At 43.7% G+C, this 20,262-nt stretch overlaps 1 protein-coding gene across 1 annotated transcript in view; it reads left to right on the forward strand.

Annotated features, from left to right (window-relative positions):
* Positions 1-607: 607 nt before the first annotated feature.
* Positions 608-20,262, forward strand: part of LOC109898830 (kinase non-catalytic C-lobe domain-containing protein 1) — a 94,199-nt gene continuing 74,544 nt past the window's right edge. Inside the window, exons 1-2 of the mRNA XM_031835848.1 lie at positions 608-1,220; positions 7,310-7,508. Coding sequence (XP_031691708.1) covers positions 1,125-1,220; positions 7,310-7,508 — 295 coding nt within the window. The 5' untranslated portion in view covers positions 608-1,124. The remainder of the gene's footprint in view (positions 1,221-7,309; positions 7,509-20,262) is intronic.

The following is a 20,262-nucleotide window of genomic DNA, read 5'->3' on the forward strand; positions in this document are numbered from 1 at the left end:
TCTCATTTTGTCTGTCATAGTTGAAGTGTACCTATGATGAAAATTACAGGCCTCTCATCTTTTTAAGTGGGAGAACTTGCACAATTGGTGGCTGACTAAATACTTTTTTGCCCCACTGTATATAGATACTGCACTGTTGGAGCTAGGAACCCAAGCATTTCGCTACACCTGCAGTAACATCTGCTAAATATGTGTATGTGAACAATAAAATGTGATTTGAACATTACATTTGATTTGGAACCACGATTTTCTGAAAATGTGGGAATTTTGCAACCCCACTTACAGGCCTGATGTGGCATGTAAACCACGAGTTTCAGGCCACCATATTAGGGTAAAGCTAGGGCTCAAAATAAGACCTGATGTAAATAGATTAATTATAATGATAACATATACTCGTGCAGCATATACTAGTGCAGCACAAGTAACTAGTGCAAGCAGGTGTGATTTTGCACTTGGTAATACATTAGTAAAATCTTAACAACGCAGTTTGTAATTAATGTCACTCATGAGAATGAGTGCAAAAAAATGTAGGACAGAATTTGCAGCAAAGGCTACACCGTTCTAAGTCACTCAATGGCACGCTATTCCAGAATTGCTTTGATGCAGATCGCGGCGCTGTACGTGAGTGGAATCTTGTAAATAGGCTACCCTTCTTCAAAACAAATTATGGTACATAGTGTAGCTTCGTAGCCTTTACTAGGAGGACTTGGGAACTGCAGTTCATTATCGCAATGTCGGTTATTTTTGTGGAGGTGTGGCAGTCGTTGCCATGACAGCATATAGTTGGCAAACTCCCTTGTTGCCATTGATTATAGGAAGTACACATTCAAACGCTGTTTTTCGCTTGTTTTGGAATGAAAAGAACTGCAGTGACACCGACCGTTTTGTTGAATGACGCATCATGTTGCTGGTGGTAGTGGAAGGACGGGGAACATTCTAAAAAGTAGCCCGCACTGTTCGTGTTTGGACCACGTATTCAGGCATGTAATCTTTCCTGACTCAATACAGTTTTGCCAGGACACCAATGGAGGAAAAGCTTTAGGCTTTAGGCTAAGGGCTATGAGTAGGAAACTGCACGCACCCAATTCTACAAATATCCACAGTCTTGTTCAAAACTAAATACAATGGGGACATCTGGAACTGATGCAGTCGAATTCTCAGGGGAAGAAGAGGAGGAATACTATGAATTTGAGCATCTACCTGCACTCCTTGAAGATGAGGTGAGAGTGAATATTTATGTTTACATTATTATCATCATTAATATTATTGTTCTCTCATTGGCATATATTAACCAAGCTTGAATATTGTAGGCGACCAACAATATTGTGTACGGAGGGGGACTGACTTTATTGTCTGTGAAATATATGCACCTGGGCTATGTTACTTGTGCAGTCCCAATAGATAGGCTAACCTATATGCTATTCACCAAGGGATTTAATGATTGAAGAAGACATGTTGTTTTATAAGGTCTATCAAATCAACATCATGCTCTCTGTCTCAGGACATCAGATTAATGTCTGTGATCTTTCCTTATAACTCTCAAGGTGATCAAGGACCATACTTATACTGTGGGACATAGGTAATGACCCCTGCTGTGTCCCCTCATGGCTTTAAATTGATAATCTGGAGATTCATTACAACATTAAAATACTACCCTGTCCTGTTTTCATCTCCCAGTTTTAAAGTAACTGCCCAGTGAAAATCTAACTTTTAAAAGTTCATATTCTGTTAACTCATATCCAAATAATGTTGTTGACTCGTCCTATACTCGTATTTGTGGCCAAAGCATAAATTTGAGGGAAAAACACACAAAAACCATACCTTTACCTTGTATCTCAAACCAACCGTTTAAAAAAATGCTTGCTATTTCCTCATAGATCATGATGTCATCTCCCTGAAGAGGATGAGCAGGCCAATCAGCGGTCTACTCACACAAATATTTTTTTATGACTGATATACAGTACCAGTCAAAAGTTTGGACACACCTACTCATTCCAGGGTTTTTCTTTATTTGTAATATTTTCTAAATTGTAGAATAATAGTGAAGCCATCAAAACTATGAAATAATGAACATAGAATCATGAAGTAACCCAAAAAGTGTTAAACAAATCAAAATATATTTTAGATTCTTCAAAGTAGCCACCCTTTGCCTTGATGACAGCTTTGCAACTCTTGGCGTTTTCTCAACCAGCTTCATGAGGTAGTCACCTGGAATGCATTTCAATTAACAGGTGTTACTTGTTAAAAGTTCATTTGTGGAATTTCTTTCCTTAATGCGTTTGAGCCAATCAGTTGTGTTGTGACAAGGTATACAGAAGATAAAGACCAAGTCCATATTATGGCAAGAACAGCTCAAATATGCAAAGAGAAACGACAGTCCATCATTACTTTAAGACATGAAGGTCAGTCAATGCGGAACATTTCAAGAACTTTGAAAGTTTCCTCAAGTGCAGTCGCAAAAAACATCAAGCACTATAATGAAACGGGCTCTCATGAGGACCGCCACAGGAATCACACTGCACACTGCCATAACCCATCTGGACAAGAGGAATACCTATGTAGGAATGCTGTTCATCGACTACAGCTCAGCATTTAACACCATAGTACCCTCCAAACTCGTCATTAAGCTCGAGACCCCGGGTCTCGACTCCACCCTGTGCAACTGGATCCTGGACTTCCTGATTGGCCGCCCCCAGGTGGTGAGGGTAGGTAACACCATCTCCACCCCGCTGATCCTCAACACTGGGGCCCCACAATGGTGCGTTCTCAGCCCTCTCCTGTACTCCCTGTTCACGCACGCCTTCAACTCAATCGTCAAGTTTGCAGACGACACTATAGTGGTAGGCTTGATTACCCACAACGACGAGACGACCTACAGGAAGGAGGTGAGGGCCCTCGGAGTGTGGTGTCAGGAAAATAACCTCACACTCAATGTCAACAAATCAAAGGAGATGATCGTGGACTTCAGGAAACAGCAGAGGGAGCAGCCCCCTATCCACATTGACGGGACAGTAGTGGAGAAGGTGGAAAGTTTTAAGTTCCTCTGCGTACACATCACGGACAAACTAAAATTGTCCACCCACACAGACAGTGTGCTGAAGAAGGCACAGCGCAGCGGCTCTTAAACCTCAGGAGGCTGAAGAAATTCAGCTTGTCACCCAAAAACACTCAAACTTTTACAGATGCACAATCGAGAGCATCCTGCCGGGCTGTATCACCGCCTGGTACGGTAATTGCTCCACACAACCGTAAGGCTCTCCAGAGGGTAGTGAGGTCTGCACAACGCATCACCGGGGGAAAACTACCTGCCTTTCAGGACACCTACACCACCCGATGTCACAGGAAGGCCAAAAAGATCACCAGGGACAACAACCACCCGAGCCACTGCCTGTTCACCTCGCTATCATCCAGAAGGCGAGGTCAGTACAGGTGCATCAAGCGGGGACCGAGAGACTGAAAACAGTTTCTATCTCAAGGCCAACAGACTGTTAAACAGCCATCACTAACATTGAGTGGCTGCTGCCAACATACTGACTCAACTCCAGCCACTTTAATAATACAAATTGATGTAATAAATGTATTCACTAGCCACCTTAAACAATGCCACTTTATATATTGTGTACATACCCTACATTACTCATCTCATATGTATATACTGTACTCTATACCATCTACTGCATTTTGCCTATGCCGTTCGGCCATCGTTCATTCATATATTTTCGTGTACATATTTTTATTCATTCCTTTACACTTGTGTGTGTGTGTAAGGTAGTTGTTGTGAAATTGTTAGGTTAGATTACTTGTCGGATATTACTGCATGGTCGGAACTAGAAGCACAAGCATTTCGCTACACTCGCATTAACATCTGCTAACCATGTGTATGTGACAAATAAAATTGGATTTGATTTGAAAGAAAGACCCAAAGTTACCTCTGCTGCAGAGGATAAGTTCATTAGAGTTACCAGCCTCAGAAACTGCAGCCCAAATAAGTTCTTCACAGAGTGCATGAATCAGGCCTTGATGGTCGAATTGCTGCAAAGAAACCACTACTAAAGAACACTAATAATAAGAAGAGTGTCACGACTTCCGCCGAAGTCGGTTCCTCTCCTTGTTCGGGCGGCACTCGGCGGTCGACGTCACCGGTCTTCTAGCCATCACCGATCCACTTTTCATTTTCCATTGGTTTTGTCTTTGTTTCCCACACATGTGGTTTTCATTTCCCTATTACTGGTCATGTATTTAACCCTCTGTTTCCCCCATGTCTTTGTGTGTGATTGTTTGTTGTTCAGGTCGGTATGTTTCCGGCTGTTTTTTTCCCGGGTGCTGTTTTCACCCGTGCTTTGTGGCAATCGTTATTGTTCGCACATTGGTATTGTTACTTTGTGCTATTTCTTAAGTAAAGTGCATTGTTCACTCATCTCTGCTCTCCTGCGCCTGACTTCATGCACCAGCTACACCCACCGCCTGACAAAGAGACTTGTTTGGGCCAAGAAACACTAGCAATGGACATTAGTCCAATGGAAGTATGTCCTTTTGTCTGAGGGGGTCCAAATTAAGGTTTTTGATTCAAACTGCCGTGTCTCTGTGAGATACAGAGTAGGTGAACAGATGATCTCCGCATGTGTGTTTCCCACCGTGAAGTATGGAGGTGTGATAGTGTGGGGGTGCTTTGCTGGTGACACTGTCAGTGATTCATTTAGAATTAGAGTCACACTTAACCAGCATGGCTACCACAGCTTTTTGCAGCGATACGCCATCCCACCTGGTTTGCACTTAGTGTAGCTATCATTTGTTTTTCAACAGGACAATGACCCAACACACCTCCAGGCTGTGTAAGGGCTATTTGAAGGAGAGTGAGTGATGGAGTGCTGCATCAGATGACCTGGCCTCCACAATCACCCGACCTCAACCCAATTGAGATGGTTTGGGATGAGTTGGACTGCAGAGTAAAGGAAAAGCAGCCAACAAGTGCTCAGCATATGTGGGAACTCCTTCAAGACTGTTGGAAAAGCATTCCAGGTGTAGCTGTTTGAGAAAATGCCAAGAGTGTGTAAAGCTGTTGTCAAGGCAAAGGGTGGCTACTTTGAAGAATCTAAAATGTAAAATATATTTTGAATTGTTTAACGCTTTTTTAACGCTTTTTTGTGTTATTTCATGGTTTTGATGTCTTCACTATTATTCTACAATGTAAATAGTAAAAATAAAGAAAAACCCTTGCATGAGTAGGTGTGTCCAAGCTTCAGACTGGTACTGTATGTCCACACCATTCTATTGTTATTGTTATTATTATTATTTATTTTTTTACCTTTACTAGGCAAGTCAGTTAAGAACAAATTCTTATTTTCAATGACGGCCTACTGAGGAATAGTGGGTTAACTGCCTTGTTCAGGGGCAGAACGACAGATTTTTACCTTGTCAGCTTGGGGATTCAATCTTGCAACCTTTCGGTTACAAGTCCAACGCTCTAACCACTAGGCTACCTGCCGCCCCAGCGTACGCATACACCATTCCAACACTGAAAAGCTACCTATTAACATACTTCACTAGCATTTTTTTGGAAGGAAAAATATTTTACTGGTATTATAAGTAGTTATAGTTCCTATGTTTAACCATGTACAGTGTGCAATATGATTCAGTGCAGAAGAGTTATTCAAAGTTTGTCACGATCGCCGTCTTCGTGGAAATGACCAGACCAAGGTGCAGCGTGGTGAGGGTACATTTTTCTTTATTATAAATGTAGCCAATAAAACAAGAAACAACAAAAACGAACGTGAAGCTTACTAGGGCTAAACAGGCCACTAACAAAGACAACTACCCACAAAATACAAAAGGAAAAAAGGCTGCCTAAGTATGATTCCCAATCAGAGACCACAATAGACAGCTGTCCCTGATTTGAGAACCATACCCGGCCAAAACATAGAAACACAGAACATAGAGTTTCCCACCCGAGTCACACCCTGACCAACCAAACATAGAGAATAAAAAGATCTCTACGGTCAGGGCGTGACACAGTTATTCACTTTGGAAGTTTGTAGCTGCAGGGGCTTTTGCAAGTGTGGCGACTCCACAGAGACACTGCAGGGTAATCTTGAGTGGAAGGCGGTATGTGTGGGGTCAGCCTGCCAGATGCATTCAGCTGTAGTCTACACACAAGGGGAACAAGTGTAAACTTAGTCACATTTGACCTTTGAGTACTATGGGATGAATTAAACCACTAACAACTCATGATTTCCCGTGATTACTTAGTCACCCACTTAGAAGCCCAACCAGAAAATAAATCACTCACTACTTCACTCTTTTCTTTCCCTCTTATTCTCTCTCCGTCTCTAAACCTTTGAGGAATTCCACCAGTGCAGGTCTCATTTAGAGCTCTTGGAGTGAGAGGGGAAGTTTTGCGGACCTGCACATTTAACTTGAGGAGAGTGGGAGAGACTCAATGTTTCTCTGCACTGTTCTCAAGGGAAACAGTCTATTTATGGCCTTTTGCTGCTGCCCTATTATTGTGCCATATTCTACAGCATTGTAGGTGCGCTTTATTCACCTTCCGAAACAAATATTTTGTAACTGACAGGCAACCATCTTTTAGATCTCTCTCAGATCAATTGAAGATGTACTTTAAAGAGGAATATTCTGTCTTCACCCCAGTTCCATCTTTTTAAATGTTAGAAGAAAAGGGTTCCAAAAAAAGGGTTCTTCGGCCGTACCATAGGAGAACCTTTTTGGTTCCAGGTAGAACCCTTTTGGGTTCCGTGTAAAACTCTCTGTGGAAGGGGTTCTACATGGAACCCAAAAGGGTTCTACCTGGGGACAGCTGAAGAACCCTTTTAGGTTCTAGATAGAAAAAAAGTGCTAAGTGTTTTAAAATTACAACAACTGAATGCCCATGTTCCATAAGACTTCCATGAGACTTTTGAGAAAAGACAGTGGTCTGTTCCACTGTTCAGTCACATGCATGTCATGGAAATGCAGAGTACTGGACACATCATCACAATGGAGTCTCTCTATCTCAGTGCCATCAAAGACTGGCTTTTGTGCTCATGTGCAAAGCCAACAAAAGATCCCCTCTTCTTCACACACAAGTCCAGCACTGAAAATGTCAAACATACCATGAGTTGTTTCTTATTCATTGATGTAATAAGGCTTCTTCATAAGACAAAATGTGCCCGCTTGGCTTTGCACAGTTTGCAGCATGACATACGAGGGTGTGGGTGTAAATGTGTGTATTGCTGCATGACACATACTGTATCAATTGTGCATGTGTGTGTGTGCATATGTCTGTGTGTGTGTGCGTGCATGTGTGTGTCCACAGGAGAACGTGTCCCTGGCAGATATCCTGTCGTTGCGGGACACCTGTCTGACGGAGCAGGAGGTGTGGGCGGTGTGTGTGGAGTGTGTCCTGGCCTTGCAGAGTATCGCCCCATCGACCCTCTTCCACACCCTGTGCATCACACCCGACACCCTGGCCTTCAACGCCCATGGCAATGTGTGCTTTATGGAGCAACTCAGTGGTGAGTCAACACAGCCCTCTCTACCTCAGAGATGATCCAGTCTCCCTGTCCATTCAGGGTCATGTTCATTAGGGCACACAAAAATGTTTTAAAAAGTTTTGTAACAAGAAACAAAAAATAGTTATCCTTTTTGCAGTAGTCCAAGTACTCCCTCCCTGCTTCACTTTATTTTCTTCCATTTAGTGCATATTGAACACAACCTAGGTCTATCAGTTATTCAGTGGATTCTATGGTGTTTCGTTTCAGTTACAGTTAATCTGTTAGTCAATGCTGTCTGCTATTGTAAATGACTGCGGCAGCACTCTCTCCACTGATCAATCAGTCTGATCTGATAAACCCTGGCATCCTGAGGTCACAGGTCAATCTGTCCTCCCTATCTGAGGTCAAAGGGTCATGAAGATCAGGGCCCATATTCAGGTTCCCCCCTTCTATTTATTATGACTTCAAAGGTCAAACTGATCTTAGATCAGCACTCCCACTCTGAGATGCTTAATGATTAGGGCTTCAGATTCTCCTCTTGAAAAGTTTGTTTACAAAACTCATCATATTCTCTTTTGGTCAGCAGTATACGTTTCAAACTAGAAAGTTCCACCTGTTCCCAAAATAATTAAAATGCAAAACGGCTGCTTTTGCAAAAGAGGGATGTCTCTTAAAATGTTGAGCTATTGTGTGATTACATCGGTGTGATGTGATTTTGCAGTCGTCTGCAGCTCCTCATCTCATTTAGATGGAAAAGGTTGGTGAAACAGTCATATCCTTCATGTTCAGGATAGTATGCCTCTGTCTCACCGTGTCCCTCAGACATACTGAGAAATCCACTCTGCCAACAGGCTAGCTTCTTCTCCTCTCAGGGAACTGCAATCATCTATCTTTTACCAAACAAGGTTGCTTCACCGCCTGTCATACTCACCCCTGTTGTCCCTTCCACACAAACATACACAGGCTGGTAGGCAGGTACGTCAACACATACACACACGTATGCATGGATCCACAGACGTACATGCACACCGGACGCTCACACACATACGCACGCACACACATAACAGTTCAGGGATAGCCTCCCGTTTTCTCCCTGGCAACATCAGTAATTGATAAGCATTGATGAGATCAACAGTGTCCGTGTTGCCAAGGGGATTGTTTCCCTGGTAACCGATATTCTGGCGGTCAGCTGGCTATCAGTGCCTTTGACTCACCCTGGATTTACATTAGAATCTATTGCTATTTGCTAATTGAGATAATTTGGTTAAGACACAATAAGATGTGCTGTCACATGTCCTTTGTTGTGCACATGTTGGAATACTAACCAGCACATATACTACTACTTTTCTCCCCTGCACTGATTAGGTTTAATCGAGCAGTTTTTTGAATACTGATGTGTGTGGGACATCATCACGTGTTCCCTTAGGAATTTAGCATTCAGAGTGACCTTACGTGACCAATTAATGCTCAGTATGCAGCAGTGTTATTACTCATGAAGCAGTATACATTCAAATCAAATTAAATTTTATTTGTCACATGCGCCGAATACAACAGGTATTCGTAGACCTTACTGTGAAATGCTTACTTACAAGCCCTTAACCAACAATGCAGTTCAAGACATAGAGTTAAGAAAATATTTGCTAAATAAACTAGTCAAATGTTCTATAAAAAGTAACACAATAAGATTACATAACAATAAAGAGGCTATATACAGTGTTGTTGCCTACCCTTACCACCTGGGGGCGGCCCATCAGGAAGTCCAGGATGCAGTTGCAGAGGGTGGTGTTTAGTCCCAGGGTTCTTCGCTTAGTGATGAGCTTTGTGTGCACTATGGTGTTGAACGCTGAGCTATAGTCAATGAACAGCATTCTCACATACAGTGGGGCAAAAAAGTATTTAGTCAGCCACTAAATTAAGTTCTCCCACTTAAAAAGATGAGAGAGGCCTGTAATTTTCATCATAGGTACACTTCAACTATGACAGACAAAATGAGAAATAAATCCAGAAAATCACATTGTAGGATTTTTAATGAATTTATTTGCAAATGATGGTGTAAAATAAATATTTGGTTACCTACAAACAAGCAAGATTTCTGGATCTCACAGACCTGTAACTTCTTCTTTCAGGCTCCTCTGTCCTCCACTCATAACCTGTATTAATGGCACCTGTTTGAACTTGTTATCAGTATAAAAGACACCTGTCCACAACTTCAAACAGTCACACTCCAAACTCCACTATGACCAAGACCAAAGAGCTGTTGAAGGACACCAGAAACAAAATTGTAGACCTGCACCAGGCTGGGAAGACTGAATCTGCAATAGGTAAGCAGCTTGGTTTGAAGAAATTAACTGTGGGAGCAATTATTAGGAAATGGAAGACATACAAGACCACTGATAATCTCCCTCGATCTGGGGCTCCACGCAAGATCTCACCCCGTGGGATCAAAATGATCACAAGTTCGGTGAGCAAAAATCCCAGAACCACACGGGGGGGGGCCTAGTGAATGACCTGCAGAGAGCTGGGACCAAATTAACAAAGCCTACCATCAGTAACATACTACGCCGCCAGGGACTCAAATCCTGCAGTGCCAGACGTGTCCCCCTGCTTAAGCCAGTACATGTTCAGGCCCATCTGAAGTTTGCTAGAGAGCATTTGGATGATCCAGAAGAATATTGGGAGAATGTCATATGGTCAGATGAAACCAAAATATAACTTTTTGGTAAAAACTCAACTTGTCGTGTTTGGAGGACAAAGAATGCTGAGTTGCATCCAAAGAACACCATACCTACTGTGAAGCATGGGGGTGGAAACATCATGCTTTGGGGCTGTTTTTCTGCAAAGGGACCAGGACGACTGATCCGTGTAAAGGAAATAATTTTGAGTGACAACCTCCTTCCATCAGCAAGGGCATTCAAGATGAAACGTGGCTGGGTCTTTCAGCATGACAATGATCCCAAACACACCGCCCGGGCAACGAAGGAGTGGTCTAGCCAGTCTCCAGATCTCAACCTCATAGAAAATCTTTGGAGGGAGTTGAAAGTCCATGTTGCCCAGCAACAGCCCCAAAACATCACTGCTCTAGAGGAGATCTGCATGGAGGAATGGGCCAAAATACCAGCAACAGTGTGTGAAAACCTTGTGAAGACAGAAAACGTTTGACCTCTGTCATTGCCAACAAAGGGTTTACAACAAAGTATTGAGATAAACATTTGTTATTGACCAAATACTTATTTTCCACCATAATTTGCAAATAAATACATAAAAAATCCTACAATGTGATTTTCTGGATTTTTTTTCTTCTCATTTTGTCTGTCATAGTTGAAGTGTACCTATGATGAAAATTACAGGCCTCTCTCATCTTTTTAAGTGGGAGAACTTGCACAATTGGTGGCTGACTAAATACTTTTTTGCCCCACTGTATGTAATTGTGCCTTTTGTCCAGGTGGGAAAGGGCAGTGTGTAGTGTGATTGAGACATCTGTGGATCTGTTGGGGTGGTATGCGAATTGGAGTGGATCTAGGGTTTCTGGAATGATGGTGTTGCTGTGAGCCATGACCAGCCTTTCAAAGCAGTTCATGGCTACCGATGTGAGTGCTATGGGGCGGGAGTCATTTAGGCAGGTTACCTTTCCCATTCCTGGGCACAGGGACTATGGTGGTCTGCTTGAAACATGTAGGTATTATAGACTCTGTCAGGGAGAGGTTGAAAATGTCAGTGAAGACACTTGCCAGTTGGTCCGTACATGCTCTGAATACACTGCTGGTGCTCTTATGCATGCTTCAGTGTTGCTTTCCTCAAAGTGAGCATAAAAGGCATTTGGTTGTCTGGTAGGCTCGCGTCACTGGGAAGCTCGCGGCTGGGTTCCCCTTTGTAGTCCATAATAGTTTGCAAGCCCTGCCACATCCGACGAGCGTCAGAGCAGGTGTAGTCCTGTATTGGCGCTTTGCCTGTTTGATGGTTTGTCTGAGGGCATAGCGGGATTTCTTATAAGCTTCCGGATTAGTGTCCAGCTCCTTGAAAGCTGTAGCCTTTAGCTCGGTGCAGATGTTGCCTGTAATCCATGGCTTATGGTTGGGATATGTACTTACAGTCACTGTGGGGACGACGTTGTCCATTCACTTACTGATGAAGCTGGTGACTGAGGTGGTATACTCCTCAATACCATTGGATGAATCACGCAACATTCCAGTCTGTGCTAGCAAAACAGTCCTGTAGCGTAGCATCCACATCATCTGACCACTTCCGTATTGAGTGAGTCACTGGTATTTCCTGCTTTAGTTTTTGTTATTAAGCAGGAATTATGGTCAGATTTGGTAGAAAATGGAATTACACAATGTCTTTACATAATGTCATACATTTTAATATTAGCTCTCTCCAGTCCAGTCTGAGAGAATATGAGAGCATTAATGTAGGTTGTTTTTTGCAATCATATTGTTAGCAGTGTCATGACTGTCCTGATCAGGTCAGGTTACAGGAGACCACAACCCTACAGATTATCTCTCAAACCCAACGGAGGAGGAGAGATCTAGGGGTCTGAAGATGTGGGGTTTTATGATCCCTCACGCCCCTGGTAAATCTCAGGCCACAGACAAATTCCTTTGTCCTGTTACTATGGAGAACCAGCCTCAGAACATTAAACATGAAATAAAGGGACTTTGGAACAATGGTTTCCGTCAGCCAAGGTCTAAATAGTAAACAAACCCAGAACGCAACACAAGTTTGAAGACAAAGAAATCCCTTTCTACCCAAGCTATGGATGAGTAGCTGTGTCTAAGCGAGTGAATTCAAGCCGGACCCCCTTAGCATCCAATCCCAGCGAATTGTGGTATCTAAAAGGTTTCATTCCTATGCTGTGAGCTCTGAGCTACATAGCTGTCTGTCCTCAGAAGACCCCTTCCATAGCAAGGGTGAGGGAACAGACTCATAAGCCAAAAGGACACTGACATCGGGAGGACGATCAGAGAGGTGCGCAGGAGAAGTGCGTCATCGAGCAGCTGAACGGTCCCCTGTACGGTCCACGCAGAGAATCCTCAGAGATCATCCCCACGTAATTACATCATTATATTCTGACCCATAAGAGCGGCAGTTTGGGGCAAGGCTAGGGTTAGAATAAGCATAGCTGACAAATTCACCCAAATGTATATTTCTCTTGTATACTTTCCTTTTTCCCTCTCTCTTTGAAATCCCCATCTTGGGTAAAACACGCCATAGTGTGTTGGCCCGATGTACTAAGTTCTAATCAATAGCCTATAATGTGTTTTGTCTATATGTATCTTTTCTAAGATTGGTGTGGTACGAACTCATTGGTGAGACCCGTGTCCGTGCAGATTCACGGGCTATATGACGTTCAGAACGAGATTGGTTGAGGTAACTGGTTAATTAGCGGCTGTTGTAAAATCGATATTCCTTGAGTTAATTTGGGAAATAGAAACTCAATAAAAACTAGTTTTCCCATGGTGCCCCAGGTTAATGAGTTAATAATTTCTTGATTCAGATAATCACGCAATTAGAAACTTTTTATAATTCGATGAACAACAGTCGTCACATTAACTAATACAATGTCACGACATATTGGCGCCCCCTGGGAGGAATCTAATATAGGCCGCACTGTTGGGTTAATTCCATACCAATTGTGTAACAAGATACATATATACCATTAATAGCTATAGGCAGGACTAGTGCGGGAGAGAAGCGTGTGTGTGCGACGTTCAATTGCACCCAGATACTGGTCTGGAGAGAACCACCCTTGTGGTATTTTTGACGAAAGCCAGTGTGTAGGGGGGGGGGGGTCTACTGAATGCTACGAGTCTGGGCAAATGTACCGGCCGATGCAGGCATTCTATAAATAATACTAGTCTGGCCCAATTTAGTGTTATTTCTGTCGATCGCTTTCAGGAGCGACCTGACTCGGTCATAAGCAATTCCTAGAGCAGAGGACATATGAGCCAGCCATTACGGAAATTGGAGTAGATATATTCGTTCGACCGAAGCGGAGTTATTATATCTCCACCTCTTGCGTTAGGTAACGTGAAGAGTATAAGGGTTGAACGTGAGACGTCACCTAGTAAACCCGATCCCTTGTTGGAGGGAACTTCCCTTGTGCGGCAAGGTGGAAACCCTGCACAAGGAAAGCTAAGCATTGCGCCAGATGCTAAGCTAATAAAGGGGAGCAGCCATGTTCGTTTTTCCCTTTGTTCATAGTGAATTCTCGTGCCAGGCGGGAATCCTGTGAGATCTCAGCTTGCGCTATCAGTAACCTCTGGCGACGAATCGCCAGTCATTTTTCGTGAAATAATTTAGGTTACGCTGTAGGATATCAAACCAGTCTCAACTGATTGGATAATAGTGTCTTTCAATTTTATACATACATTAAATGGATACACTACCTTTCCAGGTTGGTTATTGAATAATACACAAACTAATGTGTTCTAACCAATGAGACATGGTTAAACTGTTCCACATTAACTTAGAGATAGTAACTCTTTCAGGTGAATTAAAGTTACAATTCCCAAATAGCCTATACAGGTTAGATGTATCATTAAAATCGATTTAATCAATTAAATCTGTTTTGGCAAGTCAGTAATAACCAACTCACATTACTGACCAAGTCTTGATGATTCACTGATGTTTACAAACTGAGTTAAATCGTGTTTGCAGCCTCCAACTCAAAAACCCAAACATTACGTAAATTGAAATAATAACTGATAATCATAACAATGAGCAATCCATCAAATGGGTTTCCACCAATTTCCCCTCTAATCAGTGGACCTTCACCCACGGAAAGATTGATCGGTGACCTCAGCAACGATGCAAATCCTAACTATGCCAAGGGGCTGGAAATGTTAGATTTCGATGCCATAAGCGAGAAAAATGCAGACATTGCGACAGATGCTCTTCAAAATAGACCATCAGGAGGAGGCCTGGTAAAGGTTCTCTCCAGTTTAGCCCTCAACTATGTCCACCAGCAGAGATGGACAGTGCACCAGTTTTTCAGTGCCCAGCAGAGGCACGAGCAGGAAGCTGGGGAGTTCAAGGCACAGGTGGAGAGAACCAGGGAGCTGGCATCGAAAGCCGAAAAGGATAAGCTACTGCTAGCCGAGGAACTGTGTGTGAGGACAGATAAATTGGAAGATCTGTCTAACACTTATAACAAAGAACGTGAACAAACTCTTGACCAAGTCCGTATTCTAAAGGAACAACTCGTTTTAGCTAAAACTATATACGATGAATCTAACGAGCTAGCTAGAAAGTAGATGAATCTAAAGAGCTAGCTAGAAACCGGGGTGAGCAACTTAATGCCCTGCAAGCGGTTGTGAATGAAACCACTCAAAGTAATAATGCTCTATTCCAACAGCTGCAGACCAAAGATGATCAGTTAATGAACACAATGACCAAGTTGGAGGACAAAACAGCAGAACTCATTGAAGTCGCTGATTTAACCTCTCTAGGGTACGTGGGACGCTAGCGTCCCATCTGGCGAACATCCAGTGAGATTGCAGAGCGCCAAATTCAATTACAGAAATGCTCATTATAAAAATTCAGAAAACAAAACATATTTTACATAGGTTTAAAGATTAACTTCTTGTTAAACCAACCACAGTGTCATATTTATAAATAGCTTTTTGGCGAAAGCATACCTAGCCAAGAACATACCTAGCCCAGAACATAGCCCAGTTGACAAATTATTACAAACCGTAACCGTAAGTGTTACAAAACTCAGAAGTAGAGAGAAAATTAATCCCTTACCTTTTGATGATCTTCATATGGTGGCAATCAGAAGACATTCATTTACTCAATAAATGTTCCTTTTGTTCGATGAAGTCTCTTTATATCCAAAAACCTTAGTTTTGTTAGCTCATTTTCTTCAGTAATCCACAGGCTCAAACGCAGTTAAAACAATCCGCCAAACATCAAAATTAGAAACATGTCAAACGATGTTTATATTCAATCCTCAGGTTGTTTTTTAGCCTAAATGATCTATAATATTTCAACCGGACAATAACCTTGTCAATATAAAGGTAAACAATAAATGCACATGCGCATGAAAAAGCTCTGCGACACGGTAGGGTCCACTCGTTCAGACTGGTCTTACTCCCTTATTTATAAGAATACAAACCTGAAACGATTTCTAAAGACTGTTGACATTTAGTGGAAGGCATAGGAACTGCAAATGGATTCCTAAGTCAATGGATACTGTAATGGCATTGAATAGAATACTACAAAACCACAAAAGAAACTACTTCCTGAATGGATTTTTGTCATGTTTTCTGTTATACTCACAGACACTATTTTAACAGTTTTGGAAACTTTAGAGTGTTTTCTATCCAAATCTACCAGTTCTATGCATATCATATCTTCTGGGCCCGAGTAGCAGGCCGTCTTAATTTGGGCATGCTTTTCATCCAAAATTCCGAATGCTGCCCCCTACCCTAGAGAGGTTAATGAAGGATGCGAAGGAAAAGGTGACCTCTAAACAAAAGGAGGACATCGCATCACTGGATCTCTCACTCCACACTCGAGACCTCTCACTGCAAACCATGACCGATAAGTATGAGGCCGAGCGGAGCAACGGCGACACCTACGTGTCTAAAATAAACAAATAAACAACTCCCAGGTGGACTCTGCAATGCAGCAGAACACCACCCTTAGGTATCATCTGGAGGAACTCCAGAACAGTCACACGCTATCGCGAGACAGCCAAACCAAGCAACCTAGCTCACATCCGGAGCTCAGAGACCGAGGGAAGTTAGATTGGGGCCTCCTCGCCAACAGAATCACAGCATGACTTTTCCTCTTGGCCTTTCAGCCCACAATTCCTCACGGGAGAGTGCAGATGCTCCCCGCGCACTTGGCGGGGATCGCCTTGACAAAATCGTCAAACTTCCGCCTCTTTGACCCCGTTCCGGGAAAGCCAAGCGACACTGAGACATTCTTAGCAGACATAGAGGACGCCTTGGATGGCTACCCAAATGCTACGAATGCAGACAGGCTCTATCTTTTGAAGCGAACAGACACGTGACAAGGTTCATCCGTCTACAAGAGCAACACGTGCAAAACGACTCGCAAACACGATAGCTCATTGGCTAACAATATCAGACAAGCTCAATATCAGACAAGCTCGAAATGAACATCCACAAGCCTACTATCACCGGCTTCGTTCAGCTTACTTTGGTCTGCTCACTGAAACCGGAATGGAAGATCTATTACCATTTCAACAACTGTTCCTGTCAAACATGTTTCCCAACTTCATTAACTACTTGGGCCCTACTGCCCACGTTGGGTTGCCAATCTCGACGTTCCGAGAACTTGCAAGCACCGCTTTTGAAGCATCAAAAGCAAGCCGGGCTAAGAGCCCGGACACCTCAACTTTTGAGCTTAGGCGTGAACCATCACTCGAATTAGAAGATGCTGCATCGGGGACATGTGGGGTAAAAGATGATGATCAAAGGGGGTGGCTACCACGTAACCACCACCACGACAACCACTGCCGTAACAATAGCTACGATGAAACGTCCCCAATTTAACAGGTCCCATAGAGATCAACCTAGCCGACATGCCCCTGTGCCTAACTCTCAAAAAGGGTCAGAACCTAAGGGTAACACGCGTAACAAGGGCAACAAAGTGTTCAACAATGATCTAAACGCTAACTGAAATGATCTAGAAGCTCTGATAAGAGATGTACTGCATCGTAAGAAATCTGAGAAGGAGGACAAGGATAAGTCATCATGACTAGGCGTAAAATCGTTGGAAACCAAGTCCACCGAAACTCATACAATTCGAGGACGCAAACATTTCCATGACCCCCGCCCCCACTCAAATCCCTGTCCAGAAACAACTCGTTCTAGACACAAGCCCGCAAGTTTTGTCTACAGACTTGGACACGGATGTGGAGATGCACAAGATAAGCAGCTTTGCAACAGATGATTCCTCTCCCATTCCGATAGAGGACCCACTGGGTCACGTAGGTGATTTATCTGTCTTGGAAATCGACACAGATTACAAACTGCTCCGTTCTTCCAACCCACTCCATTTTGTTGGGGATATGAAGAGAAAAAACAACTCGAACAGGCCATACCTTAGTACAGTCTTGGAGGACGGTTTGACCTGTCACGCTCTGATAGATTCGAGTTCGACAATTTCCCTCATCCATCTCACCTTGCTGGATGAACTAAAAAGGGCAGTGGACCCTGCAAAACGTTGGTTGAAAACAGAACATTGCGATACGAATCTTCGAGGCTTCCCTCAAGCTACCTCGCCCCTAACCAAACGTCTCCTACTTAAACTCAACTTCGAAAGTGTGTCACTGATCCACCCCGTGGATGTGACTAGCATCGAAATTGAACAGATGCTGATTGGGATCGATTTAATTGACCGTTTGGTACCACTAATGGATTGGAAAACCAATCAAATCTGGTCACAAATACCTATGCCAACTCCGTTGACTTCCTCACTCTTCCAAGGCTACCTGCCATACATTGTGCAACGACGTGGGTTCGACGTCAGCATCTGACGCAAAACCGGTGAACTTGTCCATGAGCCCGCCATTGGTGGCAAATGACAAGGTGAGTTCAACTAGGAACTTAACCGAAGATTAGGTTTTCCTGTGTGGCTTGGGTGACTCACCAGCCGACACTTACCGCCCTCCTCTGATAGGGGGCGTGTGCCTAAACAGCACTATGGTTGAGGATGCCAGACTGGCAACCTGGTCAGAAAAATCCGCAATCAGCTTGGAAATGTTCAACGAAATTTCAAAAACGGCTAACTGCCATCCCCTTGTGCCCGAAAACATTTAGATTTCCACTGGGAACGACTCCCCAGACGACGCTCAACGCAATAGGGGTGTGTGCGCTATCGATCCGCATTGGAACCAAGGAAGTATCTCACTACCTACTGGTTGTCGCGGACCTCCCATGTGGGAGCGGACATTTTTTTAAGATTGGGTGTGAAACTCGATACCATACACCAAGTTCTTTGGTCTTTGGCGCAGCCAAACCAACATGCCTTGTCTTTCGACCCAGTGCGAATGGCATCCGGGCAGACTATTCCTGAAGCTTGCAATGTGATAACTGAGTCCACTATGTTGATTCCGGCTAGAACCACTGGGGTTTCTGTAAGACTGAACCTGGGGCCCGGATACCGGATGGAAGGCAACACTGCGTTCTTCCAACCCTCTCCACAACTATTCGACTTGGGGCTAACTATCAATGACAACCCGCTGTTGGAACCAACTGCTAGATCCACTTACCTCCTGGTACAAAATCTGACTCAAGCGGATATTTCCATTTCCTACTCAGCTAGGAACATTGATCGATTACTCCTTCCATGATTTTGAACTGGTTGGTCCCGTGATTGGGCCTCTTCCGTCCTCCCTTGACCTAGATGGAGAGGGAGGTACGCTGTTTACTTGTCAGTCAAACGCAATCGCACTAACTCCCATATTGCACCTTGACGACACATCAACGTTCAGACTGGATGTCGATTCTGACAGCAACCTGTTAATATACTCCATCGTCACGGAGGATGATATCGCGTCTCCTCCTGCATGCGAAGTACACTCTTGTGAGGTAATAACCGATGACCTCCCAAAGTGACATGCCATCACCACCCGATGAAGACCTGTACAATGTCACCGAACCATATCCTGGTTTCCATGCACAGGTAATACAACTACTGTCGAAGGCTGATGCTCTTGTCAATGACACTTAACATCATTGGTTGAGAGTATTAACAACCACAGCGAGATCTGGTCAACAGACTCACTGGATTGCGGGGTTACGGGTATCCATGTGGTGCGTATTCCTACGCCACCCGGAGCAACTCTTAAGTTTGTTAGACAATACAAAATCCCACTCGCAGCATTCGCAGCGGTACAAGAGATTATCGATTCCTTATTAGCTAAACGGATAATCAGGGAATGTAACTGTACGTACAGCGCTCCCGTGTGGACCGTTCTAAAACCAACAGGTAAATGGCGTCTTACCGTTGACTATAGAGAACTCCACCAACTGGTTCTGCTGTCTCGTTGGCCAATGACACAGCTAGACCAAGAGTTGCCAAAGGTGGTAAACGCCAAGTACTTCTCCACCGTCGACATGGCTAATGGTTTCTGGACCATGACAGTGGACCCTCGTGACCAACACATGGTTTTCTCTTTCTCGAACAAGCTCTTCAGGTTCAATCGTTGCCCATGCGGGTATGCGAACTCCCCCTCAGAGTTCAACATCTTCCTGCACAAGGCAATGCCAGACGCAGCCTCTAGGGGGACGATAATCTACGTGGACGACATTCTCATGAGAAGTGAGACTTGGTCACATCATCTCAATGAAGTGGACCACGTTCTCACCCAACTCGGGACTGCAGGGGCTAAGTTGGCCATCATGAAAGGACAATGGTTCAGGACCAAGGTAAACTATGTTGGGCTTCTGGTAGGTGCCGAGGGCATCCTGCCACAGTCTAACCGAATCCAGGCAGTCCGCAACATCAAAACACCTACGAACCTTCATGAGGTGAGCAGGTTCTTGGGAGTATGTAATTACTCCCGTCAATTCATTGAAAACTACGCCGACTTGTCAAAACCGTTGACTCGTCTTCTTCAGAAAGACACCCTATTCGTTTGGGATGTCACTCACAACGAAGCTGTGGCTTCCTTGAAAAACCAGCTTTGCAAGGCACCCTGCCTGGTATACCCCAACAAAGACAAGACATTATTTTTGGAAGTCGGTTTCTCAGAGCACTGCCTTAGCGCTGAGTTGTACCAAAAATATGATCAAGACAA

Source organism: Oncorhynchus kisutch, linkage group LG11 (genome assembly GCF_002021735.2).
Source record: "Oncorhynchus kisutch isolate 150728-3 linkage group LG11, Okis_V2, whole genome shotgun sequence".
Taxonomy (NCBI): domain Eukaryota; kingdom Metazoa; phylum Chordata; class Actinopteri; order Salmoniformes; family Salmonidae; genus Oncorhynchus; species Oncorhynchus kisutch.